Raw genomic sequence first — 18,495 nt, forward strand, 5'->3', positions numbered from 1 at the left:
ATTGACTGATCAGTTTCACACCCTACATGGATGAAGACAAAGCGTCATTAATTTTTACGCCACAAAGTGTGGCGGTTAGAAGTTAAAAAGTAAAGTGAATGAATGTACGGGTCAAATACTAGCAGGCTAACTTGTCTGTGTCGTCATAAAATAAACAGACTAGTCTGTTTAACACCATGTGAAATGTAATTTACTATTACACCACAGCTGGATGCTAAATAACATGCTAAAGCTAAACTAATACAAGCTAAATAACAGGCTAACTCACATCTATGTAATTAAAAAAAAAAAAAGTTGCACATCCTACAGGCATCCAATTTGCTAAACATTGGCGTAAATGCTACAAATAAGGACTAGACGCGAAAGAAGCTAAATTAATACACGTACATGCTAAATGACAACAGGCTAACTCATCTGTGTTGTCCCAAAATAAAATACTAAGAGGTATAAGATACAGGCATGTTGGGTTAGAAGTTAAAAGAAGCCAAACTAATGGACATACAGTACAGTACAGTAAATATATACTGGGAATGTGGTTGAAATAGTTCCCAAGATGTTCTGAATGAGATTGAATGGATAAATTAAAACGTGCTAATGAAGCTAAACTAATGCACGTACAAGCTAAATGATAACATAACTCATATACATAGATTTAAAAAGAAAAAAAGTTTCACATCCTACAGGCGTTAACTGTAATAAACATTTACACAATTGTGGTAAATGCTACAAATGTTAACAAAAGTTAATACACGAAGATGCTAACTGCCATCAGGCTAGCTAATCTGTGTTGTCCTGAAATAAAGAACTAAGAGGTATAAGATACAGGCACATATGGTTATGTTTTGAATGAGCTAAACAGTTTGACTGGATGGAAGAGGTTTTATTTTAATGCCTCACTCGAATGAGTAGAATGTAAATACTGGGATTGTTTGGTGAATTTTAATTTTTTAACTCATTCACTGCCACAAAAATTCATTTGAACTATTTCTATTCGTTTTTATCCCACTTTTGTTAACAAGAGTATGAAAACCTAGAAATTTGGTTTTATTGTACATTTAGAACAGATATAAAATTTGTGATTAATCGCGAGTTAACTAGTGAATTCATGCGATTAATTACAATTCAAAATTTTAATTGGCTGATGCCCCTAATTTTTAATAATCTTATTTCTTTCTTCTTTTTTTTTAAAGAAAATATTTTTAAAAAGAAATCAACAAAAGTGTATTTTTTTTTAATTAATAGAAATAGTTAAAATAAAATGTTGACGTCTATAGCCGTCAATGGCAGTGAATGAGTTAATATGAGAAATTTGGAAGCAGTTGAATAACAAAAAGATGTGTGGAATAATACAGTTTTGTTTTTTTAATGGTGCAGAGTAACATGAGAGGATTTGACGACAATGAACTTTAATGCCGCCTCACTTCTAATCACACCCCTCGGGAGCTGTATTAATAATATTGCTAGCACGCGGAACAAACGGGAGTTGGGTGAGTGAATGGTCACCAGGGAGAGGGATCCCGCAGGACGGGGTCAGATGGCAATAACCTCCCGCCACCGGCGTTATTGGCCTCCTGCGACTGTGGACTTTTATTAAATTTCCCTGCCATTGTTCCCGCTCACTCAAGATGCTTCAAACGTGACAAAGATCTACCCCAGGTCTATTATTAAAAGGATAAAATGCACATCAAAAATGAGCTTCAAAGAAAGCGGACCCAACCAAGCTGGGAATTATTTTCTGGGCAACTATCATGAGAAAAGCTGAATCCGGATTTTGATTTTGGGATATTTATTAAAGCTTTTACTCAGATTTGTATAAAAAAAAAAAAAAAGCATTTGAGATAAAAACAGATAAACATTTTGTAGAGTTTTAGCCAGTCTGAGGCATTCTTTGGTGCTTTTTAGCAGCCTGTCTGATCCATTTCCAAAAATAGGCCAGCTCCAACATGCGGGCCTCCCGCACAGAAGGCGGGTCCAGATCGTTGGCATAGCGCAGGTCCAGGTGATGCGCGCCGTCTGGAATCATGATAGACACCAGGGACTCGGACAGGTTTTGCGTCACCCCGCCAGAAGACCACGGGTCCAGACCTCCATTACTGGGAAACCACAAGTAGAGGATTAAGCCAATTGTCGTCCCGATTTGGTACAAACTTGACTTGCTTCGTGTTTTAATGACTTCACTGCCATTGACGGCTATAGACGTCAAAGATCCATTTTAACGGGGCTGGAAGTGAGTGAGTTGAAACGTTCTATACCGTAACATGTAAAAAAAAAAAAAAAAGCTCAACAAAATGGATTCTTCCCGGCTTACCTGAAGATGATGTTGCTGTGCGAAGTGATGTCTTTCCCGCCGAAGACCACGCCCGCCCAGTCGGCTCTCGGCCTGACGCCGAACATGGCGTGGCACTCGTCCGAGAAGGCTTGGAAGTTCCACTCGGTGGGCTCGAACATGTCCCGGACTCCGTCGGTGCACATGGGCATCACCATCTCGGTGCAGGCCTGAGGAGGAGAAGCCTCTCGTTTAAACATGTCGTTGGATTCAGTGGTCCCAAACCAGAGATAGATACGGAAAAAAAAAAAATTTTCTCTGACTTCAACAACTCGTTAGTTGGGGTACTTGTAAGTCAAGGTACAACATTTCCAATTCTAAGTGCCAAAATGGACGCCCCTCACCTGGTAGTCCCAACCGAGTATGCCGAGGCTGCTGGTGGCAGTCTCGGAGGTGTTGAGGCACGAGGCACTTCCCGTGTAGTTGTAGTAGACCTTGGCCGCTTGCGACACGCCGTGAAGGATCTGCTTGTCCGACGCGGACGAATCCATGGCCAAATACTTACACACGACCTGGAGAGCACAAACGCGTCGATGTTACCTGAATTTCCTGCCACTTATCAGGGGTGGCAAATCCAGGTCCAGAAAGTAAAAAAAAAACCATAGTTTGGCTTTAGCTTCGGGTACTAGTTAGCTAGCTCCCTAGCTAGCTAGCATGGTGCTCGTTTATCTGCTAGGGAGCTAGCTAGCTAGCGCCAGGGGCTAAAGCTAAACTGTGGCAAGGTTTTTAACTTTCTGGACCTGGATTTGCCACCTCTGCTGTTGATTAATAATAATTGATAGTTATTATCTTTAAATCGGTGTTTTGTTAGCAGGTTGTACTTGCGTTTTAGGGCACAGCTGATTTATTGACAGATGTTAGTAGTTTTAAAAAAACATGTGATATGTTTTGTTCTCTCCAGATTTTAGCCTTTTTTTCCTAAATTAACCCCGCCCCCCTCAACCAAAAAAAAGAAGTAAAAATGCTAAACAAATATTAAAGGACTAATTTCTATAATTCCTATCTAATGTTAGAACTATTAAGCAGTTATTTTATTCATTTATGTCTTTTTTTTTTTTTTACTTAATTGGCCAAGTCATCTGCTATTGGAATTATTTGTTTTATTTTGCCCGATATCTACACAGATTCAACCCTTGGCCAATGATAAACATTTCTAGCAGGAGTACTACTTGCCGTTTTTCACTATTCGTAGCATGGCTTGGCTCGTATCCACTGCGAATAGCTCACAGTTGTTTTCTTTGCAAAACTTTGTTGTTGTTGTTTTTTCTTCTCCCGATTGACCTCAACGCTTCATGTTTCCACCTTGCCGTTGACCCCCCCCCCCCCCCCCTCCTCCCCTGACGTCCCACTCAGCAGGTATTATCTACTTTCCCTACGGCTCCGTGTCTCCACAAGGAAGGCTAAACGGTCATCGGGAGGTTCCTCTAATGTATGCGACCCCTATGGGCGGTGTAAGCGCTTTAGGCTGAGAAGCTTCTTTTTTTTCCTTTTCTTTTTTTTAATGACAAAGCTAATGTGATTATGTGAGCCAGTGTGAGAAGGGCCCATTGAGGGCTTAGAGGTGTTGGCAGAGATGAATGTATAAAGCTAATCCTGGCTGAAAAGTAAGGAGAAGATGACCCCCCCCCCCTTTCCGCTGCTCTTTTTTTTTTTTGGTTTTGTTTTTCTTCCACGGTGTAAATCTTCGCTTGGACGTGTCTTCGGCCGTCCTCATCCATCGACCACCACCGAGTCCTCGCACAAAAGCCTCAAGTAACAACACTCGCGGGGTTGCAAAAACAACAGGGCTCAGTTTTCTTTTCTTTTCGCCAACTGGGAAACGGTAACAAAAGCAACGAGAAAGTGAACGCTCAAATGCTACTCACTCACCATTCATCATTTATTATTTATTTTCATGCACCATCTGGTGTCACAAAACTGTGAAAGAGCGCAATTTGGACAATACCTCAACTTGCTAATTTCAAGAGGCATTTTTATTGTCTTGAGTTAAGAGCAAAAATCTGAGTTACAAGCACTAGATGGCGGCAGCAAACTTCACAACAATCTGCGGTTTAGCAGGTAAAGAACAACTCTTCCCATTTTCAATGTCTGGCAGCATAAAGCTAACACACAATGCAAAATGCCATAGACAGGCTAACAAAACTAGCATTGCTGTTGCCGAGTTAAAACCTTTTTTTTCCGGCATTGGATCGTTGCAACACAATACAGAACAAAAATGAAAGCAACACTCTTACCTATATACGCGTAACCTACAGTTAACGAGTGAGCATTTTTAAAGGGTACAACTTTGAGTCCAAGTCGTGATGGATGGAAACCAAAGAGCTTCTTTTTTTTTTTATGCATTCTAATCGGGTCGGGATGCTAAAGCCAACGCGCGGCCCCTCCTCTTGTTCCGACATGGCTGCCATAAATCCCGGCGAATTTCACATGCAAATCAGGCGCCGGCGCCTTTTATGTGCCAAAAGCGTTTACAGGCCGCCATAGAGCAAGTCTGCTCAACAACAAGGAGGCATTTGGATGCCTTCTTGCGAACACACACAGCAACGTGAGCACTTGTGTTCACAATAGTAGCACTGTATAGAAAAGAAGGGGGGGGAAAAAAATCGACATTCTTATAATTAATTCCACTACAGTACATAAACACTAGGGGTGTGGCAAAAAATAAATAAATCACAATTCTCATTTAGAACGATTCAGAATGGATTTTAAATATCCCCAAATCCATTTTGTTTTAGGTCATAATTTGATTTAACTTTTGAAGATTTTTTTTTTTTGGGTTTCAATTTCCAAAACGGTTGTTTGTCTTTTGCGCGAGTACCTGGATGGGCCAGCGAGGCAGCGGCTGCAGAAAGTCGGCCTTGTAGGGGTAGTCCACCATGGCCAGGTTGACCCACGTCTCCTGGAGCCAACTCTTGAAGCCCAACACGTCCTTGTCGCTCTTCAGCGGCGCGCACAAGTCGAACTCCGCAGACAGCCAGTCCAGACCGGACGCTGCGGAACCACAAGATATTTTTATTGGATGCTCTTTTGCAAGCCTCGCACATGGTTAGGTAATGACGACCGTTGCTGTCGTACTGAAGTGATGGGCAGTTCATTCAAATGCATTTATTCATCCATTCATTTTCTATTGTGCTTATTGTGAGCGTGCCGGTGCCAATCCAAGCCGACTTCGGTGAGAGTCCATCACAGGTATCAAGTAGTCATTCTTTTTTTTTATCTCATTAAATAATTGGTTCATTGATTCACTGTAGGGCAGCAACTACCAATGATTTTTGATCATTTATTAATCTGTCGATTATTTTGCTGTCTACGGGGCAGGATTTCAAATTGGGAGTGAAGAAAACGCAAAAGTATATATTGATTAGGGTTCATTTACTGGTTTGTTCTGTAATATGCCAGAAAATGGGCAAAAATGTGGATCATTGTTTTTCAAAATAAAAGCTGTTGTTTGTAAATGTTTCATTTTGTTTCAACACAAAGCTAATATCAGAATATTTATTGGTGAGAGGCTGAAATTCGGAGGATTTGTACAATTTTTAATTAAACAAGGCATCACAATGATTAATCAATTATCAAATTAATGATTGAACAATTTGATTAGTTGTTGTTTTACTGAATTTTGACGGATTTTGCAAGGCCCACAGAATATTCTGTTCTATGGCTATAAAAACACGGAAAGAAAGATTAGAGTCTCTTCTTTTATCAGGAAAAAAAAAGTATATTTCGATCCGTTTCCGTTTTGCAGCAATTAGCATTTGAATATAGCTAAGTTTCATCACTCTTCACAAATCTGTGAATATCCAGAAGGGGACAGAGATTTTTGCAACATGGCCCTGGTTGATCTCTTATACTCTGCTGCCACCTGCTGGCCGTTTTTGTAATAACTACCATAGCTTTAAGCATTTTCTTCAGTTCTGTATGCTAAAAACGTATACATACGTCTTTGGGAGCATGGTAATATTTAAAATAGAACGTATTTATACATTTTTGGGAGCAAATGAGTTAAATATGAATAAAATATGAGTAAAATAAAAACAATTTCATATACAATCAGCAATTTTATAAAATAATTGATTGATGCTAATGAGTTATAATTGAATGGAATTTTGCACTTTTTTTTGTCTTGATTGTCTCATCTACGAGAGAAATGGCCCATATGTCTTACCAGTGGCGGAGAGGTTCGCGATGGCCCTCCACGACGCTCGGATGTTTGCGTCGCAGTTGGGTCCGCTTTTGGCAAAGTCCTGCGTGACCACCTTGTAGAAGTCTCCGCACGGCGCCATACCTGAGAACTGCCATATTGGCGCAGAAGAGGCCAGAGCGCTGGGAGAGAAGAAATGCAACTGCCATTATTGATCACCGACAGCAATCAATCAATCAATCAATCAATCCGAGTTGCCGTTCTTACCCAACAACAACGTTGGGGTATTTCATCCTGAACCAGGCGGCCAGCATCCCCCCGTAAGACCCCCCGATGGCGATGACCGGGCTGTGCTGAGCTCCGGCTCTGCTGAGCTTCACATTCTGGATCAGAACAGCAAAATCCGCCAGGGCCTGCTCTGCCGTCAGGTAGTTCAGGTGTTTGCTGTCCTGTAGACAAAAGAGTGGACTCGCTTGTCATTGCCAGACATTTTGACATTTATGGTTGTGTGTCGTCCTGTGGTTTTTTTTGTTTTTTTTCCGTTTCGGCGACGGCTGCCGCCTTCCTCGGAATCCGCTTCCGAGTCCAACCGACAAATAACGAGTCGTCATGAGCATGTTCACTTACGCTATAAGAATCCACTCCAAAGGGCATGGACTCTCCGTAGTAGCGATGTTCTGCAAAGACCAACATGGCTCCCAGCTCTCCAGCAACATCCCACATGAAGCCCTGGGCCGGAATAAGGACGGTCAGTTATCAAATTTGATTCATAGAGAGCCATACACACTCACGCCGATGCAATTTCAGTCATTTGTTAAACGGGACAAGCAGCCAATACGAAAAGTTTTTTTTTTTGGGAGGGGGGGGGGGGGTCAGCTTACGGTGTTGTTGCAGAACCAGGTGATGTCGCCTTCGTTGCCCGTGTAGAACAAAATGGGGCCACCCGGCGAGCGCCACCGCTCGTCGGCCACAAGGTAGCGCTGTTTGAAAGTACCGTCTTCGACAAAGCCAAAATGATCAATCTGAGGGGAAAATACGTCATGTAACTTTTGTTATTGAGGATTATTTACAGTGGAAGGTAAGTCTACTTTTTATGGATTGTTATAATACGTTACAAATAATATCAGGTTTAAAAAAAAAAGAAGAAGAAGCTTAATCAATACAGTGATTGGTATAGTATGATTGCTTTATTGGTACACTGGCCTTCATATATTTAATCTAAATAGGTTTTAGTTTACACTGTTAAGAATTCTTCAAGTTGTTTAGTTTGCGATGTTTACTTCTATCTTATTTTGAAATGTGGGTTTTTAGTTTGAAAGGCCGCTCCGTATTTCCGTTTCCTGTTTCCAGTCCTCCGTTCGTCATTCAGCTCGTAGCGTGTTTGTCAATGACGAAGTGAGTGTCCATTCTGATTCGTTCCGATTCTAATTCATGCTGATACGTTCTTATCTGGGCTTAGTAAGAAACTATGAGTGTTAATGTCTGTTATATGTTCGTTTTGGGCTGATGTTTGCACTTTATTGTCAGTAGTAGATAGCTAACTGCTAGCTGCTGCCGTGTGTGGCTGTTAGTAACGTGCTAATATGAGTAATGTCGACCGACAATACAGTAAGTTTTCATACAAAACAGAATGTAAACATTTATATATTTAAGATTATTTGCATTAGGAGTGTAATTTGCTTTTGAATGATAGAAGCACTCAGATAGTTGCTTTATATGTCATTGTTTTTTTTATATGTCAGTTGTCAAACATCCCGGACACTTCCAGAATAAATGTTTTTCTTTTGCCCCCAACCACCATTCTTAAGTCTCTCTGTGGATACAAAAGGAGGCAGTAACTTTACCAGGCAAAGACAGCGGGGGGGGGGGGAGGGGGGGGGGGGGCACTTTGGCAAAACGGCATGCTCCCATGGGGTCATGTGCAGTGTAATTGTGTGAACAAAGCATTTAAATGTGGATGTGTGTCCTTTTAAAGGTCACCTTTTTTTTGCTCTTGCCGTGTTGATTTTTCAAATAATGTCCTTTACTCTGATTATTGTCTTTTAAAAAGGTCACAGTTTTATATTTGTTATGATTTATATTTCTGTTGTTTGAATGCAACCCTTTTCCCTTTGTTTTGTTGTATTAAATTAAATATATATCTATATCTATATATCTCGGAATATATATTTCAGCATATGGGAAATGGCCATTATTGGATGGGATCTTTATATAAGTGGACAAATTTTTTTTTGCAATTGCCTTGAGATGCCTCAAGGTGGTGGCAAAGTACAACTTTTGTCACAATGAAGCGCCTCACTCCAACATAGTTCTTTGGCAGTTGGCACAAAGCTGCCACCAGATGGCGCCAAGGCAGCGCTGTTGACAATAACTGGCGCAGTTTGACTGGACAGCTGCATTTGAGTGACTTGTCGAGTAGAAAATGGCTGCTTCAAAAGCCAAAATAGATGACTTCCTGTCAATTTTTGGTCACGGGTCGTGGAGGCTTTTTCGTGTGTCTTGGTGCGATAAACACGCCCGACCAATTTCAGATTAACTAATAAAAATAGTGTTGGGTGCCCCCCCCCCCTAATATATATATATATATATATATATATATATTAAAAAAATATTTTTTTTTGCAGGATATAAATGACTGCAAAAACTGGTCAGTTTTCCCGAGAAGCAGTGCCACTGTGTGGACATTGTGAGAATTACTGCTTTACTGTCCATTCACGATAAAAGAGGATTTCCCGTTGAGATGGGCGCGATGACTTTGTGACGCGCTGTCACGCAGACAATGTGGGAAGAAGAAGGCGGCGTGACCGTTGACCCTTTAGTGGAAATGACATCGGAGGAGTCGGGCGCGAGGACAAGACAATATGCATCAGGCCGGATGGAGGAAATGCTCTTAATGGGCGCACGGATCAGGAAGGAGGCTGAGGGCGGGTGGAGCAGGTGTATTCACGAACCCAAGATGCATATTTCCTGGGAAATGTATCGACGCAAAACAATTTTACTGGAATAAAATGTGTGGGGAGATACAGAACAGTAATGTCATAAAAAACATTTGTTTTATGTAACTCTACATGAGCTAGAAGCCACGGCCTAAATGAAGACCCCTCCCCCCTTCCCCCCGGGAACCTTTTAGGCAGCAAGCCAGAGGCAACAACTACACTTAATTGTGTTTTCTTCACTACAGGAAGTAGTGAAGGGAAACACTTTATTGTGTGCAGACAACACGTGCGCAACCTCGATGCATTGAGAAAGTGCCGCATTGATAGGAACGCCGAATACAATGGCGGGCTTGCAAAATGCTAAACGTTGCCGTTCAGAGAATAATTCAACGAGCCTCTCCGTTATACATTTGTAAGTCACGTGGCAATGTCGTCACAAAAGTCGGACTATGCTCTACCCTTGATTACTCTTATCCCAGGAAGATGGCTTTGTCTGTTTTCTTTATCCTTTGGTTTGACCAAACAGGAACTATCACACCGACCACAAACACACTCAACGGTCTAATCAGTCATTCGTCAAGATTAAAGTATGTCATCTTTAATTGTAATCTAATGTCTACATTTCCCGTCGGGAAAAAAATAACCCTAATGTGTAATGTATTCGGAGGCAAAAGTAAATATTTGAATGACACAGGTGTTACTTTGCAACAACAAAAAATGCTAATCGTGGCTAATTGGCTATACAAGGAAAGCTGTACAGCCATTTCACAACTGGTTTAAAACTTCACCAAAGACTAAAATAAGTATTCATTCAGGATGCGTGTGCTGCCGTTTTTCTCACCCCCAAAAATGTACTGTTTCCAGAATATTTGACTTTTTCTTACAATGAGTTCAAAGGTGGGGATAAAAATAATGTCATCGCGCATTATAGGTCTCAATTAATTCAAGTTGCTAACTGCACCTCTCAGCATTCTAACTAAACCTGTTTTAAGTATTTGCAGCTTTTAATTTCCACCAACTTTCAATACTTTTGGAAAGAAGGCACTGTTTAAAAAAAACAAAAAAAAACATTCAAAGCACAAGTACATTTTTGGTGTGCATCGTAAAAGACTTGGAGAAAGGTTCAACTCACCTGATCAAAGTAAAGTGTTTCTTTTAAATTTTGGTGTGTGTGAAAACCAGTGCTATTTTATAAAATATTTTTAAAATGGTCAACGCTTAAATGAGTAAATTTTCAGTGCATGTGTGCTGCCATTTTTCTAAAAAGGTGAGCAATTTCGCACAGTGTCTGCAAAAAAATAAATAAAATAAAATCAAAAGGCAAAAAAAGGGGGAAGCTCATCCAATCAGAGTGCACTGACGTCATCATCTCGGCTACTCACAGCCAATGAGAGGCACATGTGAGTGGTACCTGGAAAATGCCATGTTATGTTTTGATTACCCAGCAAGTCCTCAGCAAGCATTGAACCAAGCCTCGTAAAAGAATGTTAGATTTTAGTAGTTACCCTTATGTTTCAACATTAACTTTCGATAAGAAACCTTAGAAACTTTTTAATAAAAGCATTTAAAGTGCAAGGAAGAATTCGACGCACATTGAGAAAGATTCAACTTACCTTCTGGTCAAAGTAAAAAGTTTCATAGCTGACGGGGATCTCAGAGGAGTGAAAGGATCCTCCATGTCTGGTGAACACTTGCGTTTTGAAGGCCTGTAAAGAACCAACAAACAACAAGAGCGCGTAGGTGACTGCAGCTCTGTCCAAAATTGTCTTCCCGGCTCCTAACGTCATCTTTCTTTCTTCTCCCGTCGTCAGCACATTTTGGGCAAAGGAGACCGGATGATCCTCTTAAAGAGGAGGAGGGAGGAGGAAGTGAAACTGTGCTGTCAGCGAGTCAGCAGACATCCGAGTTGTTCTAATTTAAGCAACAATAAATCTCACGGGACAACATACTCTGCATAAACAACAGCGTTAAGTTCCTATCGGCGGTTTCCGAACATCCATTTGGTTCACATTTCATCATTGGTTCGCAGTCAGCAGAGCACGTGGCTAAAGTAAAATCACAGGAACCGCACAGGCTCATGGGAGTTGCAGTTCGTGACGTATCCATATTGTGGGTGTGCCCGAAATTCGGCCCGAGGGCCATTTGAAATGTTTAAACAGAGCACACTAGTTCTTTAAATTCAAAAGGGAAATGAAAAAGTTGAACAAGACAGGATTACACTTTTTTGGCTTATTATTATATTATTATTTAAACCTCCTAACAACTTCATAGATGTGAGCTCTTCTTCGCTTTCTTTCTGGAGAGTCTGACTACTTCATGCTCCTTAGACCACCAACAGGCCGCTCACGGAACAGCAGGCGGCCAACATCGGGACAGATTTTCAAGAAATACGGTTTTGTTTTGAAGAACAATCTATCTATTGTAGGGTTTTGTTATTCATCATTTTGTTATTTATTGTGATGTATGTCGTTCTTTGTTTAATTATGTACAGAATTTTGTTCCTGTTTTTTTTTGTCAGTTTTTTAAGTGCTACAGAAATAACATTTGATAAAAATAAATAAATAAATAAAATAAAAAGGTTTTTCATTCTGTCAATATTGTTGCTGTAAATTATATCTAGGTGTTTTTGCTTGATTTCCAACCAATAAACCAATTATTTTTAATACGATAAATACAAAACAAAAAAGTAGTTGGGGGAGCTACACCAAAAAGCTAGCTCGAGAAACACGAAGACCACATTTAGTTGGATTATTTAATATTATACAGAGTACTTTAGCGTATATTTTCTACACAGAAACATCCCCGTAGTGTTTTCCTACTGCGTTAACCAAAATCCAATGGGTTAACAAAAAGTAACGGCAAATAAGAATTAAAAATAAAAATCAAGTAACATATAAAAAGCAAAGTGCTAAGTTTGTACAACAACAAAAAAATGTAACAGTAAAAAAAAAGAAAAAAAAGTGTGCAGTTATCCGGCGTGTGTGTGCATTACAGTACGTTACACTTCTGATCAATACATCAGCACGACATGGCAGTTGTGGAGAAAACATGCTGGGACGTGCATGAAACACAACCACGCACAAACTACAAGACAGGAGGCCATGTTGCCAAAAGAAACGCCAAATCGAATATTAGTCTGTTAAAACTCTCCACAGCGCGAAAAAGTAAAAAAAAAGGAATAAAATGCTGATTCACGCTGGCTAAAAACCAAACAGTAGCAGCAAGTAGGAGGCAAAATATTTCACAGTTTGTCGTGGCGCAAGGGCATATGGAAATCCCGTGTCCGTGTACTAGTACACTCTTTGCTCACTAGTAGTAACACAGTTATCATCATTACCAGGTGTCTGATACTGCTCGGTGGCATAGTTGGTAAAGTGCGTTGTCCAGTAACCAGGAGGTCATCATTTCATAATTTATCCCTCAATTTACTTCATAAGCATTCAAATCTTAGCATTTAGCTTTCAGCATTCCCGCGCAATTTCTCCAGAAATTGCACTTAAGTCTAGTTTGTAGTACTATTTCGTCGATATTCTTCCTCTACTCGCTAGTAGTAACATTTAGTTGTCCTACGACTGTGCAGAGACGTCATACAGTAGTGAGGACAATGCCATTAAGTAGTAGTGGTTTTACTAGTGAGGGAAAAGAGAATACTAGTACATGGTACTCAAGGATGAGGACTAAATGCTGCAAGGGCGTTCCATGTGGACAAGACAATTGTGCAACATATTAAGAAAGTAAGCACATTCTCCAATGTAAACGGCAACAGAACGCGACCTGGCCGAGCGCTAATAACACTGCTGGTGAATACCGAGACTTTGCGGCGTGATTGGTTGCCACGGGGACGGGAGGGGGAGCCCTCGCCGCGGTGCTAGTTGAGGCTGCAGCAGCCCAGGTAGCTGATGGTCTTGCCCTCGCCGGGCGCAGGCGCCGCGTCGTTGTCGTCCAGCTTGTTGTGCTTGGCCTCGCGGATGAGCTGGCAGGCCAGATCCAGGAAGAGCTTCTCCACGTTGTCCGACTCCTTGGCAGAGGTCTCCAGGTACAGCATGCGCTGCGCCTCCGCAAAGTCCTCGGCGCGCTGCCGCGCCACCTCGCGCTTCTCGGACAGGTCGATCTTGTTACCTGGCCAAGAGGATGATAGGTAAACGGATTTAAATCGACATTGCAGTGTAGTAGAATGCAACTTTCAAATACCAATGTACAATAATAATAATAAGACTAAGTGCAATTTCTGCAGAAATTGCGTGGGAATGCTGAAGGCTGAATGCTAATAGTTCAATGCTAAACTGAATGCTAATTGCTAATAGCTAAATGCTAATAGCGAAATGCTAATAGCGAAATGCTAATAGCAAAATGCTAATAGCAAAATGCTAATAGCAAAATGCTAATGGCAAAAATGCTAATAGCAAAATGCTAATAGCAAAATGCTAATAGCAAAATGCTAATAGCTAAATGCTAATAGCTAAATGCTAATAGCTAAATGCTAATAGCTAAATGCTAATAGCTAAATGCTAATAGCTAAATGCTAAACTGAATGCTAATAGCCGAATGCTAAGCTGAAAGCTGATGAAGTAAAAGATAAAAGATTGAAAGATAAATTAATAAAAAAGAACACTTGAAACCGGGAGGGGTGAAGTTTTGAAGCAAGCTGAAATTTATATGTAAAAGTGTACCCTGAAAGTACCCTCCATTCATTTAGATGGAAAAATTGAACTTTGATAGTCAGTTGGTATACATGTATAATTGCCATGGATATATTTGCAATGTACAGTGGGAGGTGGAATTCGAACCCGTGACCTCTTGGTTACTGGACAAGGCAATTTACCAAATGTGCCACTGAGTATTAGACAGCTGGTAATGATGATCAGTTGTATGTAAAAAAGTGGGCGTGGAAAGTGGGACTTCAATGTCAGTCCCATTGAAAATGAATCGGGAAAAGTTTATATTTATCATTCAATTGTATCAATCCTGCAAGTAATGTGGAATCAGACGATAAATACCCCGGAAAGCGTACATTTTTGAAGCAAGTTGAAATTTGATCGATGTAAATCGGAAGTGTTATGTGGGAGTTGTTTCACAGCAAAAAATTGTGGCGAATACAAATTACAATAACAGATAAATGAATATAAAAATGGCTTTGGGAATTGAAACTGAGAATTTTGGCCGTAAAACGTCAACTCACCGACTAACACAGTGACCACCTGGTTGTTGGCGTACTGCTCGATCTCCCGCAGCCACTCGGGAAGGCACCGGAAGGAGTCCTCGCAGGTGATGTCGTAGGTGAGAATGAGGGCGTTGGCACTGCGGTAGTAACTCTGAGTGATGGAGCGGAACCTCTCCTGGCCCGCAGTGTCCCATATCTGCAGCTTCACCTTCTGACCCTTAATCTCCACCGTCTTGATCATGAAATCCACCCCGATCGTTGCCCCCTGTCCGGGTGGGAAAAGCCCCTGGAAGAAGCAGAGAATAAGTTCAGGTGGGCTCCCTCTAGTGGTGTGCGAATGAATTACTGCCAAATCACTTCAGTATATTTGCATTTAGAAATTTGGAAAATGATTGGGAAAATGTGTGAATGTTGAGAATGTGATAAATATTAAGAATGGTAAATGAATAAATGACATCACTTTTTGTTGCCTTTTTTTTTTTTTTAATCACAACAAACCTGAGTGAAGCGGCGTACGAGGCATGTCTTCCCGACTCCGGCGTTCCCGATCAGAACGATTTTAAACAGGTAGTCATAATCCTCCATACTCATGCTCAACTAGAGAAACAAAAACAAAATAGAATTATCTTTACTGAATGTTCCGGAAATCACAAAGGGCAGCTACAGCCAAGTTAGCACTGCAAAGAATGATATGGTGGAAAAAATGGTGGAATGAATAGAAAACATTGGATTTTATAAAAAATAAATGAACAAACTAATTCTACGTGAATAGAGTGACTATGTGTAGACAACAGAGAGAGTAACTTCATTAGTCAGGCCATAGCCTTGTTCAATAGAGTTCAGTGCTCTGTCGCCATCTTGTGCATTCGTATGCAATTGCAAACCTTCAATTATTTGCAGATTTTCACGGCAGGGCTCAGTTGCAGTCCCACTGTAGTTCTTTAGTACCAAGATACCACACGATGGGGCCAAAGTAACACTTCGGCGAGCACAAAAACGGCAAATGAACGACTTGAATCAGTACTGGTATACTGAGATACGAGCGTGGAAAGGAAAGCATTAAGCTCGTAAGTCGTGATCATAATAACGAAAGTGTTGTACAGTAAATGCAGCAGGCGAAGTTAACGTTGTACCCTGTGTTGATGAACGAAATATCTTGGAAGAAATATATGCTATTAAAAAAAACTAACAACACATAGCAGTTTTGTCATTTTCTTTCTTCCCCCCCCCCCCCGTGTCATTGTTAACTAGCCCTTTTAGTCATTATATTTATCCGTTCGCTCAACCAAACGGACGCGGGGCAAATGTGTCAACTTTGGACGGTCATCATCTTTATTGACGTTTCGGCGAGGACAGCTAACGAGCAGCTAGCCACCGAGTGAAGCCATTTTGGCTCTTTTCCTTTGTGGAGATGAAGCCCGATGGAGGAAAAAAGACCAGAGTGACACTTACCTCAGTAGAACAAACAGGGGATGGCCCCGCTTTGGATGGCTAATCGCGATGCATCGGTCACCTCATCAAGCGGCCACACACACACACACCGCACGGTAAGGAACGGCACGGCACGGCTGGCTGGGGAGTTTCGGAGCACAACTCCTGTGTGTGTGTGTGTGTGTGTCCTCCTTCTTCTGATGGAGTTGGAGCAGGAGGAGGGAGGGAGGGAGGGAGGGAGGGAGACTGCACTTCAATGACGTCTTCGCCTAACGGAACACCGCACTGCAAACTCTTCTGGCTTCTTCTTAAATATAATAATAATCATCATAATAAGCATAATAATAATAATAATAATGATGTGCTTAATAAAGTATTAAAACTCGTTCGATTCTTCAAATATCCGGCTTCTTAAAATCATGCATTTCACTAAAAATATTACCATTACTATTAATTGCATATGTTTACATGTTTACAAATAATATTCACAAAAAAATATAATTGGATATTAAAATGAAGAGATAAAACCCATTTGGTTCTTCGACATAGAAAAAAAACAAGATTAACAAGATATTTTTAAACAGCCTTTAATGCTTCCTAAAAATACAAATTAAACTTCTTCTTGCATCTATAAAAACAATAAAGATGAGTAACTATTTTAGACTTTTCTTTTAATTGCAAATAATGATGTAACTGCCATTAGTTTAATTTATTGCTATAATCGTATAATTGTGTTGATATGGATATTTGATTTGACGTACAAAAAACAACAACATACATTGTACCTTATGTTATCCACTGAGTAAAGGCGGAACCTCCATTGCATTTCCTAAGCCTTATTTCCTGCCGAACATTTTTTCCTTGTGTACGTGACGTCACAACCTCGATTTCCTCCAGAAGGCGGAAGCTTAATGGACGGTGTTTGCTAAAAACTGAGGTCAAGACAAGACAGGAGGACGTCTTTTGGATTTTGTGATCCATGGGTTTCTTTCCGGACGAGGGCAAGGGGCTCCCCCCACCCGGCATCGTGAACCGAAACTCGCTGTGGCTGGCCGCCTTGGGCTGGTTCTCCGTCATGGTTCAAAACGCCATTCTTCACCGCCCGCCGCTAAAGTCAGGTTAGCACTCGTAGCATGTACTCATTTACTCGAACGAACCCAATAATGGAAGTAAGATTATTTAATACATGTGTTATGTAAAGTAATTTATTTTTGCCTCTTTTAAGAATGTGATTTTTAGATTTTCACCTATGGTTTTCATGTCAAATTATTTTGATATATTGTCAGGAGTTCATCGACAGGTCCTGCTGACGTCAGCCGGCTGGTTCATCGGCTACCACCTGACTAAATATGAAAATTATGTGTACGCCAAATTGGACCGAGACATGAACGAGTACATGAAACTGCACCCCGAGGACTTTGTACCCAAGGGTGAGCTCAGTTGTTGTGGACAAAGCTTCTGTTGGTTCTCATTGGACTTCCAATAGCTTTGGTAGTTATTTAGTAGGGCTGCTTAATACAGTATGTGTGAACTTACGGAGTTAGTATTTCTTAAGTGTTTATACAGTACATATCATTGATAAATAATGATTTACGAAGACAGCTCAAGCAAATTCTATATTGGTAGATTTTTTTTTTTAAATGTAAGCAGTCTTTTTTTTTTTTTTTACTAAAACAATATTTTTATCTAAAATTATAAATACTATAATATCCAAAATATGTGTGGCGTTTTCAATTACAAAAAAATAAGGCTCAAATCAATCTGGATTTTTTTTTTATATATAAATATTGTTGTACAGTATGTCGTGTATAATTTTGGGGGCTCTTTTTTTATGTAGCAAGTATAAATGTAAATAAAAACAAGGATGAAATAAAATGTATAAATTATAACACAAAAATGTAAATAGTTGTGCCCATGTAGTTTAATTCAATAGTATGTTTTAATGAAAAGACCACAAAATGTGAAGGAAAAAAATGGTGCATCATTTGTCATTATTTAGTAGCAGTAAAAAAAAGAAAAGAAAAAAGCTATTAATATAAAATAATTATAGAATTAAGAATTAACACAAACATAATTGTATGTCATTGTGAGTTTAAGTGGCACAGGTATTGGATGAGTTTTTAAATGATGAAAAAAAAATATGATATATTTGGTAGTAGGTGATATAGGATAGGTAGACTAATGAACATCTTTTTTTTTTTTTTTTCACCAGAAAAGAAGACCTTTGCTGAAATAGTGGAGCCTTTCTATCCTGCGCGCTAAGCTATCATGTCACATCTCTTCTGTCCAAAATGGTTCTTTATGTAATTTAGTAAAAGTATCTACAACATATTCCAATTGTCTCTTTTTCAATCAGTGTTTATTCGCTCATACATTATTCACCAGTTGTTTTTGACTTAGTATTTTATTTATTTTATTCTTAGTGTGTGCAATCAGTCATAGAGCATCGACTTTTTTTTTCAACCTTCCCCCATGATGCTTCAAAACAAATTCTGCAGGC

At 40.1% G+C, this 18,495-nt stretch overlaps 3 protein-coding genes across 3 annotated transcripts; 1 reads left to right on the top strand and 2 right to left on the bottom strand.

The window, feature by feature from the left end:
- Window positions 1–1,763: 1,763 nt before the first annotated feature.
- Window positions 1,764–11,474, bottom strand: prcp (prolylcarboxypeptidase (angiotensinase C)). Its single transcript, XM_086080775.1, has 9 exons — window positions 11,017–11,474; window positions 7,349–7,489; window positions 7,095–7,196; window positions 6,735–6,916; window positions 6,492–6,649; window positions 5,145–5,317; window positions 2,671–2,838; window positions 2,309–2,496; window positions 1,764–2,093 (listed from the first exon to the last, which is right to left on the bottom strand). Exons 1-9 carry the CDS (start codon window positions 11,188–11,190, stop codon window positions 1,868–1,870), a joined length of 1,512 nt encoding a protein of 503 aa, XP_085936901.1. The 5' UTR covers window positions 11,191–11,474; the 3' UTR covers window positions 1,764–1,867.
- Window positions 11,475–12,141: 667 nt separating this feature from the next.
- Window positions 12,142–16,194, bottom strand: rab30 (RAB30, member RAS oncogene family). The gene is made up of 4 exons (XM_086080997.1): window positions 16,017–16,194; window positions 15,063–15,161; window positions 14,583–14,850; window positions 12,142–13,522 (listed from the first exon to the last, which is right to left on the bottom strand). Exons 2-4 carry the CDS (start codon window positions 15,153–15,155, stop codon window positions 13,272–13,274), a joined length of 612 nt encoding a protein of 203 aa, XP_085937123.1. The 5' UTR covers window positions 15,156–15,161; window positions 16,017–16,194; the 3' UTR covers window positions 12,142–13,271.
- A 674-nt stretch (window positions 16,195–16,868) lies between these two features.
- ndufc2 (NADH:ubiquinone oxidoreductase subunit C2) lies at window positions 16,869–18,326 on the top strand. The gene is made up of 3 exons (XM_086080335.1): window positions 16,869–17,113; window positions 17,282–17,425; window positions 18,208–18,326. The coding sequence occupies exons 1-3, from the start codon at window positions 16,975–16,977 to the stop codon at window positions 18,255–18,257; spliced, it is 333 nt and encodes a 110-aa protein (XP_085936461.1). The 5' UTR covers window positions 16,869–16,974; the 3' UTR covers window positions 18,258–18,326.
- Window positions 18,327–18,495: the final 169 nt, after the last annotated feature.

This window comes from Leptonotus elevatus, chromosome 7 (assembly GCF_054856555.1).
Source record: "Leptonotus elevatus isolate MCC_2025b chromosome 7, RoL_Lele_1.0, whole genome shotgun sequence".
Taxonomy (NCBI): Eukaryota; Metazoa; Chordata; class Actinopteri; order Syngnathiformes; family Syngnathidae; genus Leptonotus; species Leptonotus elevatus.